The sequence below is a fragment of the Tupaia chinensis genome, unplaced genomic scaffold (assembly GCF_000334495.1).
Source record: "Tupaia chinensis unplaced genomic scaffold, TupChi_1.0 Scaffold000672_1, whole genome shotgun sequence".
Classification (NCBI taxonomy): Eukaryota; Metazoa; Chordata; class Mammalia; order Scandentia; family Tupaiidae; genus Tupaia; species Tupaia belangeri.
The window spans coordinates 195,894-213,555 of NW_006160195.1; the positions used below are offsets into that span (position 1 = coordinate 195,894).

At 41.5% G+C, this 17,662-nt stretch overlaps 1 protein-coding gene and 2 pseudogenes across 1 annotated transcript in view; all 3 read right to left on the reverse strand.

The window, feature by feature from the left end:
- Nucleotides 1-17,662, reverse strand: part of TRPC7 (transient receptor potential cation channel subfamily C member 7) — a 168,094-nt gene that overhangs the window by 13,302 nt on the left and 137,130 nt on the right. The window contains 3 exon segments of the mRNA XM_027776423.1: nt 1,413-1,493; nt 2,145-2,366; nt 14,889-15,084. Coding sequence (XP_027632224.1) covers nt 1,413-1,493; nt 2,145-2,366; nt 14,889-15,084 — 499 coding nt within the window.
- Nucleotides 944-1,030, reverse strand: LOC114009969 (uncharacterized; annotated as a pseudogene).
- Nucleotides 1,031-1,109, reverse strand: LOC114009970 (uncharacterized; annotated as a pseudogene).

Here is a 17,662-nt window from a genome sequence, read left to right on the forward strand (position 1 = left end):
TTTCTTTTTTCTTTTTTTGGGAGAGGTTTTTGCTATAGGGCGCGTGTGCTCGCCAGACAGAGAGAGACAGAGAGACAGAAAGCGAGAAATCACCCCCTGGGGGGATGGTCACGCTGCAATCCCTTCTCCTCCATTCTCCTCTCGGGATCTTGAGCACACATGCACATGCGACCAGCATGAGTATTAAGCTACCGGGTCCGGGATGCGAACCACGGTCGACTACATGGGAGTCCAGTGACATAGCCATTACACTAACTAGTGGTTCCAAAAGGTCTTTTCTTAACTTCTACAACAACAGACTGGGCAGGCTGGCAGTCTGAGGTCAGGTGTTCACTGAAGGCACCAATATCCATGTAGCTGCTTAAGACAGACACCAAGGAGTCATGCTGGGTACTGCCTCTCCCTCCCTTGCTCCACCCAGCACCAGGTCTAGTTGGCTAGACATCCAGAGCGATTCTATTGAATTTATTTGCTTTTCTCCATTGCCCTACTCACCCCAGTCCAAGGCACCATCCATCCCTCGTACCTGGATGACTGTCACATCTTCCTCAGTGGTCTCCCACTCCCACTCTTGTCCTCACTTGTTTCCTCTCATTATAGCAGTCTGGTGGCTTTTTAAAGCATAAATATGATTTTATCATCTCTGCTCCCCTGCAAAGTTACTACCCCTCATGACCTTCTTAGAGAGCTGAGAATAAAATCCACATTCTGACCATAAATTAGCCCTGGCTTTCCCTCTGACCTCATCTCCCTCCACTCTCCCCTGCTCACTGGGCCCAGCTGTCCTGAACCTGTCAAGCTTCGTCCCTCAGGCCTCTGGGAATTCTTCCCCTATACCTGGAAGGCCCCACCAGGCTGTCTCTTTCTCGCCCATGAAGTCTTGGCTAATGCTCTTTCCTTGAAGACACCTCTTTGTGTCTAAACAGGACCTCTCTATTTTCCCCCATTTCTGAACACTACTGTTTTCAATTAGCAATAATCGCGCCTCGGATAAACCTCATTGGCTACGATACTGCCACTGCGCAAAGCTGAACACTACTGTTTTCAATTAGCAATAATCGCGCCTCGGATAAACCTCATTGGCTACGATACTGCCACTGCGCAAAGCTGAACACTACTGTTTTGTGCTTGGCACTGTTACCAGTTTGAAGTTATATGTTTATCTATGTGTTTACTTGTTCATTCCCTCTCTCCCCATTAGACTGGAGGTGCTATCAAGATAGGAACCTGGTTCAGTGTGGTAGGACCACACTGAGGTGTGTCCCCAGGAAGAAGCACAGAGCCTGGCACTCAATATACATGTGTTCAATGAAGGAAGGAATGAAACTGTTCTGAGGGATGACACAGTCAAGGAACTAAACCCAGGTCTTGGTGGCATCTGCTTCTGTGTATGGTTGGGAAGGGGGTGGTACCTGGTATCTGGTGGGTTTGCTGAAAGTGTTATTGGCTGTCAGATTTTCAGAATTCCTCAGGCCAGCCTGGTAGCGAGTCTTCTGGAAGAAAAAAATATATACATCATACATATATGGTAGGACTTGAGGAGTATCTACTTACGGGGCTGTCCCCATATGGGACCTTCCAGAGGCCAATTTATTCCCTGCTACTCGGCTTCCTAGAACACTGTCCGTGGGGACTTTGGTTCTGTAGGATGTTAACAAGGGTCACAGGATATTGTTTGCTCAACTTTATTTGGGAGGAACTGAACTGATGTTTTGTGGGTATTGTTCCTCCAGGACTCCTCAGAGCTTTTAATATGTTAATAAACAGAGGGAATCTCCAGGATGGGAAGATAGGGGGCAGGGAAACCTTTTTTTCAGTCTCCAGGTGCTTTCTGGGAAAAGCTATCTACCTCCAGCCCCACTAGGGAGTTCCCCTCATTGGAGACACAGCGCAGCTAGGCAGCAGCTGGCTAAGTCCCCAGCAATGCACCTCTCTAAGGAACTGCATGGGGCAGCAACGGTACCACAGGCAGCCTCTCCTGGAGCTGAAGCTTTGTGGGTGTGCTCAGCTGATGCTGAAAAGCAGTGCCTCTCCTGCCTGTCCCCCCTGCCCCCCTCCACGCACACTTCCCTTCCATCAGGGGCCACCATCCCAATTACACCTCCACATTCCCTTCTGCAGCTCATAAGCTGGAGGCTACCTACCCTGAATTTGGAATTCAGCATGCCCATTTCAAGGTCATTTTCACAGCTTTTGGCCTTAGATTTGCAGAGTTTTATGAGGCACATCTTGATTCTCATTATGAGATAATAAAATGATTTAGGACTTGGCACTAGATTAAAAGGAGCAGGTAGAGTTCTTCCTTCATCAAAGTAAGACAGCCAGAGTTTTGCTCGGGCAAATTTCCACTCCACATCTGCATCCTCCTGAGGAACAAGAGCAGCAACAACACACCATCAGAGGTCATGGTTTAACACCTAAGCTCGATCTGAGGCGTGGCAATGTGGTCTGTGGATTCTGGGAGCAGGTTTCTAAGCAGGACCTAGGGCAATTGTGGATGTTCTCTCTCGCTATCAATGACATGGGAGTTTGCTCTCGCTGAGACCCTGGGCGATAGTACTCCTGAAGCTCCATGGAATGCCTCAGGATTCATCTCTGAAAGGCCTCAGCCAGTTCATGCACCTCTCCCTTAAGCTGAGTATTTTCACCAGCATTCTCCATCGGCAAATTACCAAAGAACTTTCCTTATTGCCACTTAATTTTGTTATCCATTCAGTTTTACAGCTCTGCTGCCAGATTCACCATCCACCACAGCGCCTAGGTATTTGTTATCGTTTAAAGAAGGGCTACCCCGTAGACATAGTGTGAGCCACAAAGGTGAGCCCCATAGGTAAGTTTAGATTTTTCCACTAGTTGCAATATGAAAAGTAAAATAGAATGGTTGAAATCAAATATTTCAGTAATATATTTTATTTAATCCAGTAGATCCAAATGTTAACATTTCAACATGTAATCATTATAAACACTATTCATGAGATAACTTTTTTTGTACATACTAAGTTTTCAAAATTTAGCGTGCATTTTTGTTGGCTAGCCACATTTCAGGTGCTTATGTGGTTAGTGGACACCACACCATGCAGTTGTTCATTAGAAAGTGTATTTTGGGGGGCCAGCAGGTGGCATAGTGGTTAAGGAACTGGACTGCCATGTGGTTGACCATGGTTTGAGCATGTATTCACACACATGCCCAAAATCCCAAGAGGAGAATGGAGGAGAAGGGATTGCAACATGGCCATCCCCCCTGAGGGGTGATTTCTCACTTTCTATCTCTCTCTGTCTCTCTTGCAAGTGCACATGCCCTATATAAAAAATCTCTCTCTAAAAAAAATAAAAAGAAAAAGAAAGTGTATTTCTTATTGGTCATAGTGTGGCCAGAGAGGATATGAAGAGATCGAGAATATACAATTCAAGGGAAGAAAGCCTGACTACAGTTTACAGGAGGTAATATAGCCGTGTTCTCATCCCTGCTGTGGGTTAGACTTTGTTGGCTGTGTGACATTAGGCAAAGTTCTGGCGCTTTCTCATCTGAATGACAGAGACCACACTGCCTCCCTCACATAGCCCTGAGGATGGTACCGGGTTTGTGCCTAATGAACAGTGGGTTCCATTTTACACAGACAATGGCTATATTCTGAGGGGCTGTAAACCTAGCAAGGACCCACATGAGGCTGCTGGGATACACCACGAGTGTAAGGTCGTAACCAGCAGGAGTGACCACCTTTGTAAACCTAGCAAGGACCCACATGAGGTTGCTGGGATACACCACGAGACTGTAAGGTCGTAACCAGCAGGAGTGACCACCTTGCTTGCCTTCGTTGAAGATAGAGGCCTAGCCTGGTGTACTTTTGAAAATCCAGTTGTGGACATCTCTTAGACTAGAAGCTTTGTGAGGGCAGGGCTTATTCCTGGTGTCCCCGTATAAGAGAGCCTAGTAAGGATGCCTGACTGGAGAGGAAGGGTGGTATAGGGTTTAGAGCATGAATCCTGGAGCCTGCCTAGGCTCGTATCCTGGCTCTGCTCCTTACTAGCTTGTAACCATGGCAGGCAGCTTAGCCTACTTGGGCATCAGGTTCATCATCTATAGAATGACAGCAGGTGGTGTAGTAGTGTAGTGGGTAAGGCGCTGGACTACCATATGGCTGGTCACAGTTCAAGTTTAGAACCTGGTAGCTTAAAATCATACCAGGCATGTGTATGTGCATGCCCAAAATCCCAGGAGGAGAATGGAGGAGAAGGGACTGTGATGTGGCTACCTCCCTGGGGGATGATTTCTCACTTGTTCTCCCTCTTCCTCTGTCTTTCTCTGGCAAGCATATATGCCCTATGGCAAAAACCTAAATTAAAAAAGAAAAAAAAAAGAAAAAATGGATCATAATACCTCCCACATAGGTGGTTGTGAGAATCAAAGGAATTAATGCATAAAAGTTATTTAACAATCCTAGACATTTAGGAAGCCCTTGGTAAGTATTTTAATCAATCTCCATAGCCTGTTGCAGGCCTCACAGTCAACTTTTAGTCCACGTAGGAAACATTTGTCAAGTACCTACTATGTGCTTCACATATGCCAGGGAGGCCCTGGGTATGACACTCCATGCTTTGGTGGATGGATTGTTATGTCCAGGTCTGGCCAATGACAGAGCATGTCTGTTACACAGCTCACCAGCTGGGCTTCTACCTAGGACAGTGCTAAGAGCTCCAGGAGAATCTGGTTACCACGGCCTCTAGCCTGTTCTGGGAATCAGGGAAGACTGTTTGGTGACTGGTGTTTGAGTTGAGATCCAAGCGGTGAGTAGTTCTCAACTGGGTCAAGTGGGGAATAAAGGATATGTTGGACTTAACTAGCAGAAGAGGCAGTGAGAAACATAAATAACTCTTAAGAAAGTTGGTGGTAAAGAGCAGCGGAGAAAGAAGTTGAAAGGAGCTGGAAAGTGAGATTGAGCGAGAATTTTTTTATAGTTCCTTTTTTTCTTTAAAGATCAAGAGACTTATTTAAATGCTGACAAGTAAGGCTTAAATGCTGAGAAGGAGAGGGTGAAGATGCAGGCGGGGCAGGGTAATATGCAGTGGAAGCTCCTGAGGAGGGAAGAGGGAAGGGAGCCAGGGCTTTGGGCAGGCTGCCTCGGGTAGGGGAAGTCTCAACCGCCCGGCACGAGAGCCTCACCCGCCTGGCAGGAGGCAGATGGGCGGACAGCAGCTGCAGGTGCAGGCGAGTCCATGAATCCGGATAGCAAGTGCTAAACATTTATTGACCAAATAAGTGAGTGCTCTCATTGGGAGGATTAGCAAGTATGTACTTGAAGATGTGATCATAAGCCTCTGACATTTTCCAGTGGTACTTCTCATGGTCCAGTGAGAGAGGCGGGGATTGTGTTGTCACCCGACTGAGAAGTCCAGCACCCAGAAGGGAGGGGTGGGGTTGTCGTGTGTTCTCTCCAACTTGGGGTGCTGCTCCATGGTTGGATAATTTGACATCACAAGCCATAGGTTTAAAGCTGTATAAGTTAGTGGGCATTTCTCAAAGTCAACCACGGGGCTTCCCATGCCACAGGCATTAGGACCAAAGCATGATGTTCCTGCTATGATGTGGCTACTTGGGGTACAGAGACACATGGATTTTTCCAGGAGCCATCTGGTTTTCTCTTACAGAGAATGTGAAGCCCAGAAGGACAGGACAGATTAGTCAGCAACAGCTCACTGTTCACATATGTAAAACACTTTAAAAAAAGTCTGTCCAGCTATGCAGGACTGTGTTCTCCATGGGTGGAGGGTAGGTAGCAAAGACTTCATGCACCAGCTCACTGCCTCCTCTCAGCCCTGGCCCCTTCTCTTTGCTCAGTCTCTGCTCTTGCTGTGCTGAACACACCACACTCTTTACCCCCTCCCTGCTTTGGCACATCCTATTCCTATCGGTTGAAATACTCTGTCTTGGGGTGTGTATGTTATGGGCTGAATGATGTCTCCTCAAAATTCATGTTGAAGCACTAATTGCCAGTAACTTAGGATGTGACTGGAACCTTTGAAGAGGTGATTAAATGAATTGATACAGGTGGGACCCAAATGCAACAGAAATGGTGGAGGGACTGTGAGGACACAGCAAGATGTCCTTGGCCATCTGCAAGCCAAGAACAGAGGCCTCTGAAGACACCTTTATCTTGAATTTATAGCCTCTAGAGCTCTGAGGAAATAAGTTTCTAATACTTAAATCACATAGTGGTTTTTTGTTTTGTTTTGTTTTCGGAGAAGTTTCTGTTATGGGGCACGTGCGCTTGTCAGAAAGTGAGAAATCATCCCCCAGGGGAGATGGCCACAACACAATCCCTTCTCCTCCATTATCCTCTTGGGATCTTGGGCATGCACGCACATGTGCCTGGTATGAGTTTAAGCCACTGGGTCTGGGACTCAAACTGTGCTCTGCTATGTGGGAGTCAGCGACATAGCCATTATACCAACTGCTGGTCCCTTCATTTTCATTTTTTTTTTTTAAAGAGAGAGTTTTGCTATAGGGTGTGTGCACTCACCAGAGAGACAGAGAGACAGAAAGCGAAGAATAAAACCCTGGCAAAGCGGGGAGTAAGGGGTGGGGATGGCCACCACAATCTATTCTCCTCCATTCTCCTCTCAGGATTTTGAGCATGCATGTGCACATACATGCGGCATGAGTTTTAAGTTGCTGGGTCCAGGACTCGAACCATAGTCAACTATGGGGGAGTCCAGCAATGTAACTATTACACCATCGTTTGGTCCCAATGTGTGGTACATTTTACTAAATCCTAGCAAACTTTATACACAGGGGTCGTAACTTTTTTCTATACGAGAAATATGCGAATAGGGCTGGCAGGTGGTGTGGTGGTTAAAGGCACTACTGGACTCCTGCATGACCACCCGCAGTTTGAGTCCTGGACCTGGCGGCTTGCTTTCTCACTGGGACCAGCAGTTAGCATAATGGCTATGTCACTGGACTCCCATGTAGTCGACTGCGGTTCCAGTCCTCGACCGGGTGGCTTAAATTCATGCTGGGCATGTGTGCGTGCGTGTCCAAGATCCCGAGAGAATGGAGGAGAAGGGATTGAGGCATGGCCATTCCCCCTGGGGGGTGATTTCTCGCTTTCTGTCTTTCTGTTTCTCTCTGTCTTTCTGGCGAACGCACGCGCCCTATAGGAAAAACCTCTCCAAAAAAAGAAAAAAATAAAAAGAAATATGTGAATAATCACTTCCAATAGTTTAAATTCAGAGGTGTACCAAACAAATGTGAAAGTCCCTTCTCTAATCTCCTCTGTCCTTTCACTCCATTTGTCCTTGGAATTCCTCTTTTCTATGTTTTTTTTTTTCCTGTTGTATATTACATTTGTATTGTTATATAAATGATATTTGCTTATAAGTATTTTTCTAAAATTTGCATTTTTTCACTTCATAATATCTTAAGAGATTTTTCCATGTCAGTATAAAATGTTCTTTCTCACTGTAATGATAGAGTATTCTATACGGTATTTTTTGTTTTTTAGAGAGATTTTTGCTATAAGGTACATGTGCTTGCTGGAGAGACAGAAAGCTATAAATCACTTCCCCGGGGGAAAGACCACACCACAATCCCTTCTTCTCCATTCTCCTCTCAGAATTTTGGGCATGCATCATATGCACCTGGTGTGAGTTTTAGGTTGCCAGGTACACAACTTGAACCATGTTCAGCCATGAGGGAATCGAGCACCTTAACCACATGCTGGTTCCTTTATATGCAATTTTTTTTTTTTTGAGAGGTTTTCACTATAGGGCGCGTGCGCTCGCCAGACAGACAGAGAGAGACAGAGAGACAGAAAGCGAGAAATCACCCCCCAGAGGGGATGGTCACGCCGCAATCCCTTCTCCTCCATTCTCCTCTCGGGATCTTGGGCACGCACGCACACGCGCCCGGCGTGAGTTTTAAGCCACCGGGTCTGGGACGCAAACCGTGGTCGACTACGTGGGAATCCAGCGACATAGCCATTACACTAACTGCAATATTTTTAAATGTCACTATGTAACAGCTTATTGAAACATTTTGATATTTATGGGTTATTTCCAACTTTTTTCTTTAAGAATTATCCATGTAAAATCATATTTATGCATGGATCTGTTCCTAGAATTGGGATTGCTGAAACAATGAGTCAGTTCATTTTATTTATTTTTTAGAGGTTTATTGCTATAGGGTACATGCGATCGCCATGACAGAGAGAGACAGAGAGACAGAAAGCGAGAAATCACCCCCTGGGGGGATGGCCACACCGCAATCCCTTCTCCTCCATTCTTTCTCAGGATCTTGGGCACGCACGCACACGTGCCAGGCATGAGTTTTAAGCCGCTGGGTCCAGGACTCAAACTGCGGTCAACTACGTGGGAGTCCAGCGACAAAGCCATTATGCTAACTGCTGGTCCCCATTTTATTTTAATTTTTAGCTTATTTATTGAACTTTATAGTGTGAAAATAATATGATTTATAACCATAAAAAGGTATAAAGAGAAAAGAATATTCCACCCACCATGTCTCAATCTCCAGCTCCAACAGGCATCCCTGTGGTGACTTTCTGGTGTACCCTTTCTGAGGTCTTTCTTTTTCTTTTCTTTCTTTCTTTCTTTTTTTTTTTTCTAGTTATTTATGTTAGAGCACCCTGCTTATTCTCTCTGTCTCTTTCCATCTCTCTCTCTTCAGTTTTTTTTCTCATTTTTAAACTTAGCTCTCTGCTGCTTTTTTTGTATTTATAATCTTTACCTTTCCCCCTGCCCCATAGGATAAGCCAATCAGCAGCCATCTATATATAAGTTGTGAGCAGCCTGTGCTACGTGGTTTTCATTTCTGGACGAAAAAAAAAATTTCGGGACCAGCAGTTAGCGTAATGGCTATGTCGCTGGACTCCCACGAAGTCGACTGTGGTTTGCGTCCCGGACCCGGTGGCTTAAACTCACGCTGGGCGCGTGTCGTGCGTGTCCAAGATCCCAAGAGGAGAACGGAGGAGAAGGGATTGTGGAGCGGCCATCCTCCCGAGGGGTGATTTCTCGCTTTCTGTCTTTCTGTCTCTCTCTGTCTGGTGAGCGCACATATAGTAAAACCCTCTCCAAAAAAAAAGTTTTTTTTTCTCTTTTTCTTATCGTTTTTGTCGTCCTCGTCGTCGTCGTCGTCTTCTTCTTTCTATTCCTTTTCCTTTTCTTTTTACCTTTCTCACTTTTCTGCTCAGCCTCCACACACTGATTTTTCTAGACAGGTCTAGGTGGTCAGTAGCTAAGTATCTGAATAGTTTTAGGTTCCGATTAATCCTCAATTTTCATCGAATCAGCTGTGCAAAGGGAGAAAGATGGTACTGTTTACAGACTGCAGGTCACCTCCTGCTGCATTCCTCTGAATGCTCAGATTTAACTCCAAAAAATGGAAAAAAATATATAATCCATCAGATGATGAGAAACCACCACAGAGGCACAAGAAATATGAGAAACCAAGAAAATATCTCTCCTCTAATGGAAAAGAATAACTCCTCTCCTTCCACAAAGAATAAAAGGGAACTTATGGAAATGTTAGATAAATAATTTAAAATATTTATAGTGTCAAAGTTAACAGAGATGCAAGTGAATAGAGACAATGAACTCCAGAAGATGCAGGAGAAAAGAGACACTGAGTTCCAGAAGGTGAGGAAGTTCTTGCACGATCTGAAAGAGGAGAAACACATCATAAAAAAGAATCAAATGGAATTGTTAGAGATGAAGATTGTAATACAGGAAATCAAAACTGCCCTTGAAAGTATCAAAAGCAGGTTAGATCATGCAGAAGGTCGAATCTCAAATGTAGAAGATAGAACCTCTGACCTAGAAAAATTCACCAAAAAGACAGAAAATAACTCCCCAAAATGAGAATAACATATGAGTAATACTAGATACTGTTAAATGCCCAAACATCCAGATCATTGGTATCCCAGAACGTGAAGAAACTAATAAGGGCATTGATAATCTATTCCATAAAATCCTGCAAGAAAACTTTCCAAACCTAGAGAGGCACTAAAATATCCAGACCAAAGAAATATGAAAGACCCCACATAGAATCAACCCAAGAAGATCTTCCCCAGATTGACCAAAACCATAGATAGAGAAAAGATACTAAATTTGACAAGAGAGAAACGTCAAGTTACTTTCATAGCATATCCCATAAGGCTAACATCGGACCTCTCATTGGAAACAATGCAAGCAAGGAAAGAACGGGATAATATATTGAAAGTGTTAAGTGAAAAACAATTTCAACCAAGAATACTGTACCCAGCAAGATATCTTTCATATGAGAAAAAAAGGCAAAAACATTCTCAGATAAACAAAACCTGAAAGAATTTACCAACACCAGACCAGCTCTCCAAGAAGTGCTGAAAAGAGTGCTATATCAGGAAAACTGAAGTCGGACACACAGAAATAAGAATACAAGAAACAACCAAGAGAATGGCCAGCCTAATGGTAGGGACAAGTCCAGAGTTGAATGTTAATTTCCAGAGTTTAAATGGAAAGATCGGACCACAGTAACACTACAAATTCAACAGAAGAGAGATTAATAATGTGAGTCTGAACTAGTGAAATAGAATTTTTTTACTTTAGACTAAAACATTACTGATTTTCTTCAATGCTTTGATTTCCATATTAAAGGATTTTTGTCTTCTCTTGAACTGTTGATAGGTTCATCTATCTACTATTTGAACTGAATCCTAACCTTTTACTTGGCTTTAAGGGTTTTTTGTTTGTTTGTTTAAACATTTATTTTATTTTATTTTTAAAATTTATTTATTTACATTCATTCACTATACATCATTACAGCATACAAAATGAGATTTTCCATCTGGAATACACTGCATATTGGCTCAATCAAGCACATCAACATATGTGTTATCAACAAATAATTTCCCATTTCTTATTTCCTGTATATATATATATATATACAGGAATATATATATTTATATATATATGCATATATATATATATGCCATCCTTGATTCCCTATCCCGCACCCTCTTCCGTGTCCCACCCTCCTCCCACATTGTCTCTGGTATCCATGGTTGCTTTCTATGCCTTTTTCCCCCATTTAATTGATTTGCTAATGAACTTAATTAGTCTAAATATGTCCAACAGGAAGCACAGCTGATATATACATATACCTGAACAGAAGTCTGACTTTAGCCATAAACCTCAGTGAGTAGAATGAACATTCTATAAAGTAGCACCTAGCTGGGGCTATCTAGCTTACTGCAGTCATCAAATATGCATTTTTTTATTTCAATAAAAACAGTTTTCATGTATTTTTTTCTCCTGAAACTTTTTAAAAATTAATTAATTTACATTCATCCCCTAAGCATCGTCTCAACATACCAAATGTGGTTTCCCATCTAGAATAAATTGCATAGTGGCTTAATCATGCATGTTATCATCAATAATTTTCCATTTCTAGTTTCATATATGTATATATAATTTTTTTAACCCCATATCTGACCCTCTGCCCTTTCCCACCCTCTTATCACACTATCTCTGCTGTCTATAGTTGTCTTCAATTCCTTTTCCCCCCACATTTTATTGATCACACAATTTCATAAGTAATCTATTTTCAGTATCAAGTTCAGCTGGTAATTTCAAGAAAAGCAGTTTTTAACTGGTAACGATATTTCCTTGAAACTTAAAGCCTAGGAACAGGTTAGTATTCTGTTCAAATAGTAGGTACTTGAACATATTGACAGCTCAAGACAGGACAAAATTCATTAAAACCGGACAACAAAGCTTAGAAAAATAGCAATATTTTAGTCAAGTCACAGAATGCTATTTCACCAGTTCAGTCTCATGTACTTAATCTATCTTGTGTTGTGGTTCAACCTTCCCGATTGCATTCTGGGATATAATATTCAACTCCAGACTTGTCCCTACAATTTAGTTGGCCATTTTCTTGTTTTTGAACTCTTATTTCTCTGTGTCTGCATTTAATTTTCCTGATATAGCACTTCCTTAAGAACTTCTTGGAGATCTGGTCAGGTTTTGTTTATCTGAGAATGTTCTTGCCTTTTCTTCCCATATGAAGGATAATCTCGCTGGGTACAGTATTCTTGGTTGAAATTGCTTTTTTCCCTTAACACTTTGAATATATTTTCCCATTCTTTCCTTGCTCACATTGTTTCTGATGAGAGGTCTGCTGTTAGTCTGATGGGATATCCTTTGTAGGTTACTTGCCGTTTTTCTCTTGCTAATCTTAGTATCTTGCCTTTGTCTGTGGTTTTGGTCAGTCTGGCTATAATGTGTCTTGGAGAAGATCTTCTTGGGTTGATTCTATTTGGGGTCCTTTGTATTTCTTGGGACTGGATCTTTGAGTGCCTCTCTAGGTTTGGAAAGTTTTCTTGCAGGATTTCATGGAATAGATTATCAATGCCCTTATGAGTCCCTTCGCCTTCTGGGATGCCAATTATCCAGATGTTTGGACATTTGATAGTATCTAGTATTTCTTATATATTAGTCTCAAATTTTTGGGCCATTTTCTCAGTCTTCATGGTGGATTTTTCTAGGCCGGCAATTTTCTCTTCTACATCTGAAATTCTATTTTCTGTATGATCTAGTCTGCTTTTAATACTTTCAAGGGAGATTTTGACTTCCTGTATTAGAGCCTTCATCTCTAACTTTTCCATCTGATTCTTTTGTAAAGTGTGAAATTCCTCTTTTAGATCTTGCATGAATTTCCTTACCTCCTGGAACTCCTTTCTCCTTACACTTCTGTAGTTCATTGTCTCTCTTCTCTTCTGTCTCTGTTAGCTTTGCCATTATGAATGTTTTAAATTGTTTATCAGACATTTCCATGCTTTCCATTGAACTGTCTGTAGATGAAGACAAGTTATTCTTTTCCCTTGGAGGAGAGGTATTTTCCTGCTTTCCCATATTTCTTGTGGCTCTGTGGTAATTTCTAGTCATCTTATGGATAGTGTGCTTCTTCTCAAACTTGAAGTTCAATCTGAGCATCGAGGAGTGTGCAGAAAAGGAAATAGAGAGAGAAACAACAGCAACCAAAAAAAAAAACAAGAAACAGAGAAGAAGAGAAGAAAAAACTAAGAGAAAAACTAAAAAAAAAAAAAAACTGAAAAAATTAATATTAAAAAAATGAAATAAAAAAGCAAAAATTAGAAAACCGCTGTTTCCCCTGAAATGACTAGTTCTCAAGAGCCATAAAGGTGTCTTCAAGAAGGCCTGTTCCTTTGTCTCTCCTGGGTTGGGAGATAAAGGGAAAGGAGGGGCCAGAAAGCCCAGAAAATGCTTTGCCTTAAAAAATTTTAAAAAGGGAAAAATTACAAAAAAAAAAAAAAAAAAGAAGACAGAGGAGACAGAGACAGAGGTAGAGAGAGAGACAAAGACAGATACAGAGACAGGAGGCTTGAAAGGGGTATTCCTACCATGTGAGTTTGTGTGCTGGAGGCTGAATTATCAGTGGAAAAATCTTCATTTCTCTATTTCCCCTGAAATGGCTAGTTCTCAGGAACCATGAAGGTGTCTCTCTGGCTTTAAGTTTTAAGCAAATTTCCCCTAACATTTTTTGATTTTGAGCTATTAAAACTAAAACTTTTTTAGAAATTAAAAATGCATTAAAAATACCTATTAATACCTATTTAATGATTGCAGTAAGCTATATAGTCCCAGTGACTATAGTACATTCACTTTATTCACTGAGGTTTATGCCTAAAGTCAGACATGCATTTATAAATATGTATATATCAGTTGTGCTTGCTATTGAAAGTCTTTAAATTAAGATTTTTAGTGAATCAATAAAATGTGGAAAAAATTATTTATTAAATTTTATTATTATTTTTTTAATTTACCAGAGAGAGATAAAGAGGGAAGGTGAGAAACCAAGAGACCAGATCCAGGACTTGAACCATGGTCAGCCATGTGGGTGTCCAGTACCCCAATCACCATGCTATCTGCTGGCCCCAGGTCTTTTCTTTTTCAAATGTTACACAATCACAAATGAATGTGCATTCCTTTTTCTTCCTCTCTTACACCAGAAAGACCATACTATATATATTATCTGTAATTTATGACTTGGAGGTCTTTCTCCATCAGCATATAGAGAACATCCCTTTTAATAAAGTTTCACAGTATCTCATAGTTCAGATGCGTCACAGTCTATTTAGATTACTATTAATGTTCATTTTAGCTTGTTTTTAATTTTTTGCCAAACTCAACAAGGTTATAATCAGTAACTTATGGTTTGTGTTTTCGATTTTGATAAATTGCCTCCTGTTACATTCTCTTGACACCCTAATCTATCTGACAAAATTGATTTCATCTTTAAATGGCCTTCAAGCATCATGTCTGGAAACTTCCTCCCCTCATAGCCTATCATGTATTTGTTTTGTATTCCAGTACCTGGGCTGCACTGGCCCCAGGGCACTGTTGCTTGTTGATTGCCATATCTGTTTTTCACACTGGACTATGAGTTCCTTGAGGTCAGGGGACCATGTGTTAGTCATCTCTGTATTGCCAGTTCCAAGCACAGGCCTGGAATACAGTAGGCACTTAAATAACATGTGAGAGGCAGAAGGGGTCGTGGGCTGAAAGACAGTCATTCTGATGTGTCATGGACCATGTACCTAATGTCCTAAGAGGACACAAGAAAAATATAAAAGATTCATGACTCCAGCTTTGTCTGTCCTTGTTGGACCATTTTGTGTGACAGTGCCAGCTGTGCCACATGGCAGATTGACTAGAAGCTCTTCTTGATGCAGTCCAGGAAGAATGCCTATTGTTGATTATTCTGGCTTCACATTAATAACACATGGGCTTCTAACATCATTACCCGCACTGCAGAAAACAGTAATGTAAATTAAACTAAGAGGGGGAGAACATTTCCAATGAACTAGCCTTACCTCGATTTCCTGATAAGAGTTGTTGATCATGGCTATGAGCATATTGAGCAGGACTACCACCATGGTGACGTTATAAACGCCATAGAGAACGTAGCCAATGTTCTCGATGAACTTGTGGTCATATTTCAGCACCACCGAGATGACTTCAGATAAGCCAAATATGGACCAAAATAAGGTTTTAAAACTTTCTTCAACCCTGCAAGGAAACAGACAGTCCATTCATGAAGTTTGCACCAGCTCAAACTTTTAAAATAAAAATTGCCATTGACTAGGCTTTAGTGGCTACCCAGGAGTGGGGCTGGGCTGGTTGGGGTGTCTAGATTTTGAAATAATGAAATATTCAGATTTCTAAGAAGACTTTGAAAGACCATTATACATAGCAAATTCACTCCTTTTCATTCAGTCCATTTACTGGGACTTTTGGCTGTATTATCATTTTTATCTTGCTGTAATTAAACATTTAAAATGTAAACACCAGGGAAAATGTTGGTCCTTGTGAATGACTGGTCTCAAAAGACACTCTTCCTTCAAGAGATTCTTGAGCATCTCTCTGCAGACTACCCAGCTCCACGTGAAGGGCAGTTATGGTGGTTCTCTGAGGAAGTGGAGCTAGCATTCATGGTGCCTGGCACTTGCTGGGCACTTGACACAGAGTAGCTCACTTAAGCCCCATGACCACCTCATGGTGGGCCGACTTACCACTTTTTTACATACCTGAGGCCAATCACATGCATTAAGCTCTTTAAAATGGGGCTGAATTATCAAAAATGAGAGTAGGGAGGATAGTGTGTCTCTATCAAATTCACTAGATAACTAACTGCCCAGACCTCACCTTGCAGCTTGCTCAGGTAGATGCTGTATGTGCTTACAGGCCAGGTCAGGTAATATACGGCTTTTAGGACACTGCTTTTTGACATTTGTGAGACTAGGAAGTTACTAAAATACACTGGTTTTAATAGTGCCCAAGCACATTTCATAGTTCATGATTTTATGGCCATGACTCTATATCAGGTTACTGACATATAATTCAGTCTGAAAGCTGGATTTCGGTTGGGTGTTTTAGAATCTGCTTGGGTTAACTGGTAACATTCACGTGGTAAAGTACAATCCTTTTATATTACATCCAGAATTTCAGGACCATTATGTCAAAGCGCCTTTTTTTTTTTTTCTTTAACATTTCAGGTTTCTAACACTCTCCCACAAATGGCCAGGATTAGCTAGATTTCAAAAAAGAAAAATCGGCCTTTCTCAACGATTGGTATTTATTTGACGTGATATATAAAAGTAGTAGTACTCATCACTTGGGCTAAAAGGTCAGTGCTTGACTTGCATGAATTTACAGCTCTCCTGTGTGTATGTGCATGTGCACGCATGCGTGTGTGTGAGGGTGCAGTTGTTCGTCTAGATGGCTGTTTGGCTCATTCCCTAGGCATCCCAGAGTCTGAAAATCAGGTATTTAAAGTGGGTTTGTTTGGTAATTGTTTGCTTTTGGTTTTTTTAAAACTGGGAGTTTGGGACATATTTCAGTGTTAGCAGGAAAGAGTATAGAGAAGGATAGCAAGAGAACAAATAGGTATGACATTAGTGGGACACAGAAATGGCTTATTTCCTGTTGATGATAACATGTATAATATTCTCAATTGGACTAGTCTGAGAAGTATTTCGTGTTGGGTAAATTCTTTTTATAAGCCACATTATATATTGTGATTGAATGTTTAAAAAATAATGAGAGTAATAATAATAATGATCTGAAAAAAAAGATGAAAGCTATTTGATGATGATGTGGGTAGTAATGTTTTTACTTGACTGATACGCATGGTACTCCTGCTGGAAAAAGAAATGTAATACACTGTAAAGATATATGTGATTCAATGTAATATAAACAAGATTATGATAATAATAAATAATAATAAAAAAAGAAGTAATGGCTGGGTATCAAGACTTCATTGCAGAGCTCCAGCTCTTGATGCTAATCCCAGGAAGGAGCAAACTGTTTCCCCATGAAAGGTGCAGCACATATTGTGTGTAAACAAGATGCCATTCACTGTGTGGCCTGATTTGCTGTGGTATCGTGGAAAGATGCAACAGTCCTTCGGTTATCACCCTAATGAAGAGAGAACCCCAAACCACTGGATGAGTACCAGCTCCCAAACTGGAGGGAGACAGCAGGATGTAATTTTTCTGACAGTTCCTTTCCTGTAGTATCAGGTGGAAACCAATAAGGATGTCTGAGGGAGGGGTTGAGTAGACAGGTGCTTGCCCTGAGCAGCCTAAGAGATGGCTAATGATTGTGACTGAGGGATATTTAACCCAAATCCATTTTCTGTTTCCTATGTTGGAACACCTCACAAACCTTTGACTGACATGAATGAAGCAAGCAATTATATAACACATCCAGGAAAAACCTTCTGAATTTTGATTATGGAAAATGGGCCTAGATTCAGCATGTATTTTTTTTTTTTTCTCATTTGCTTCTTGCTATGAATTCTGCAGCAGAGCTCTGATTTACCCCTGGTGCCTTCATTTAGGCATTCTGTGTCAATATTCTGACAGAGGTAGATCCAGACCATTAAATAGCATGCATTCCAATAAAAGAATATTTACAAATTCCTAAACCTATGCCTCAACCCTGTCTCTTCCTGACTTCCAGCTGAGGACAATTACGTTAGCTTGGAATGATGATCTGTTCAATTTGTTGTCTGCTTTCCAGATAATTTCCATATACCTGTCTCATTTCTAGCTATAGTTTAAGGATTAACCTGTGGACTTGGACT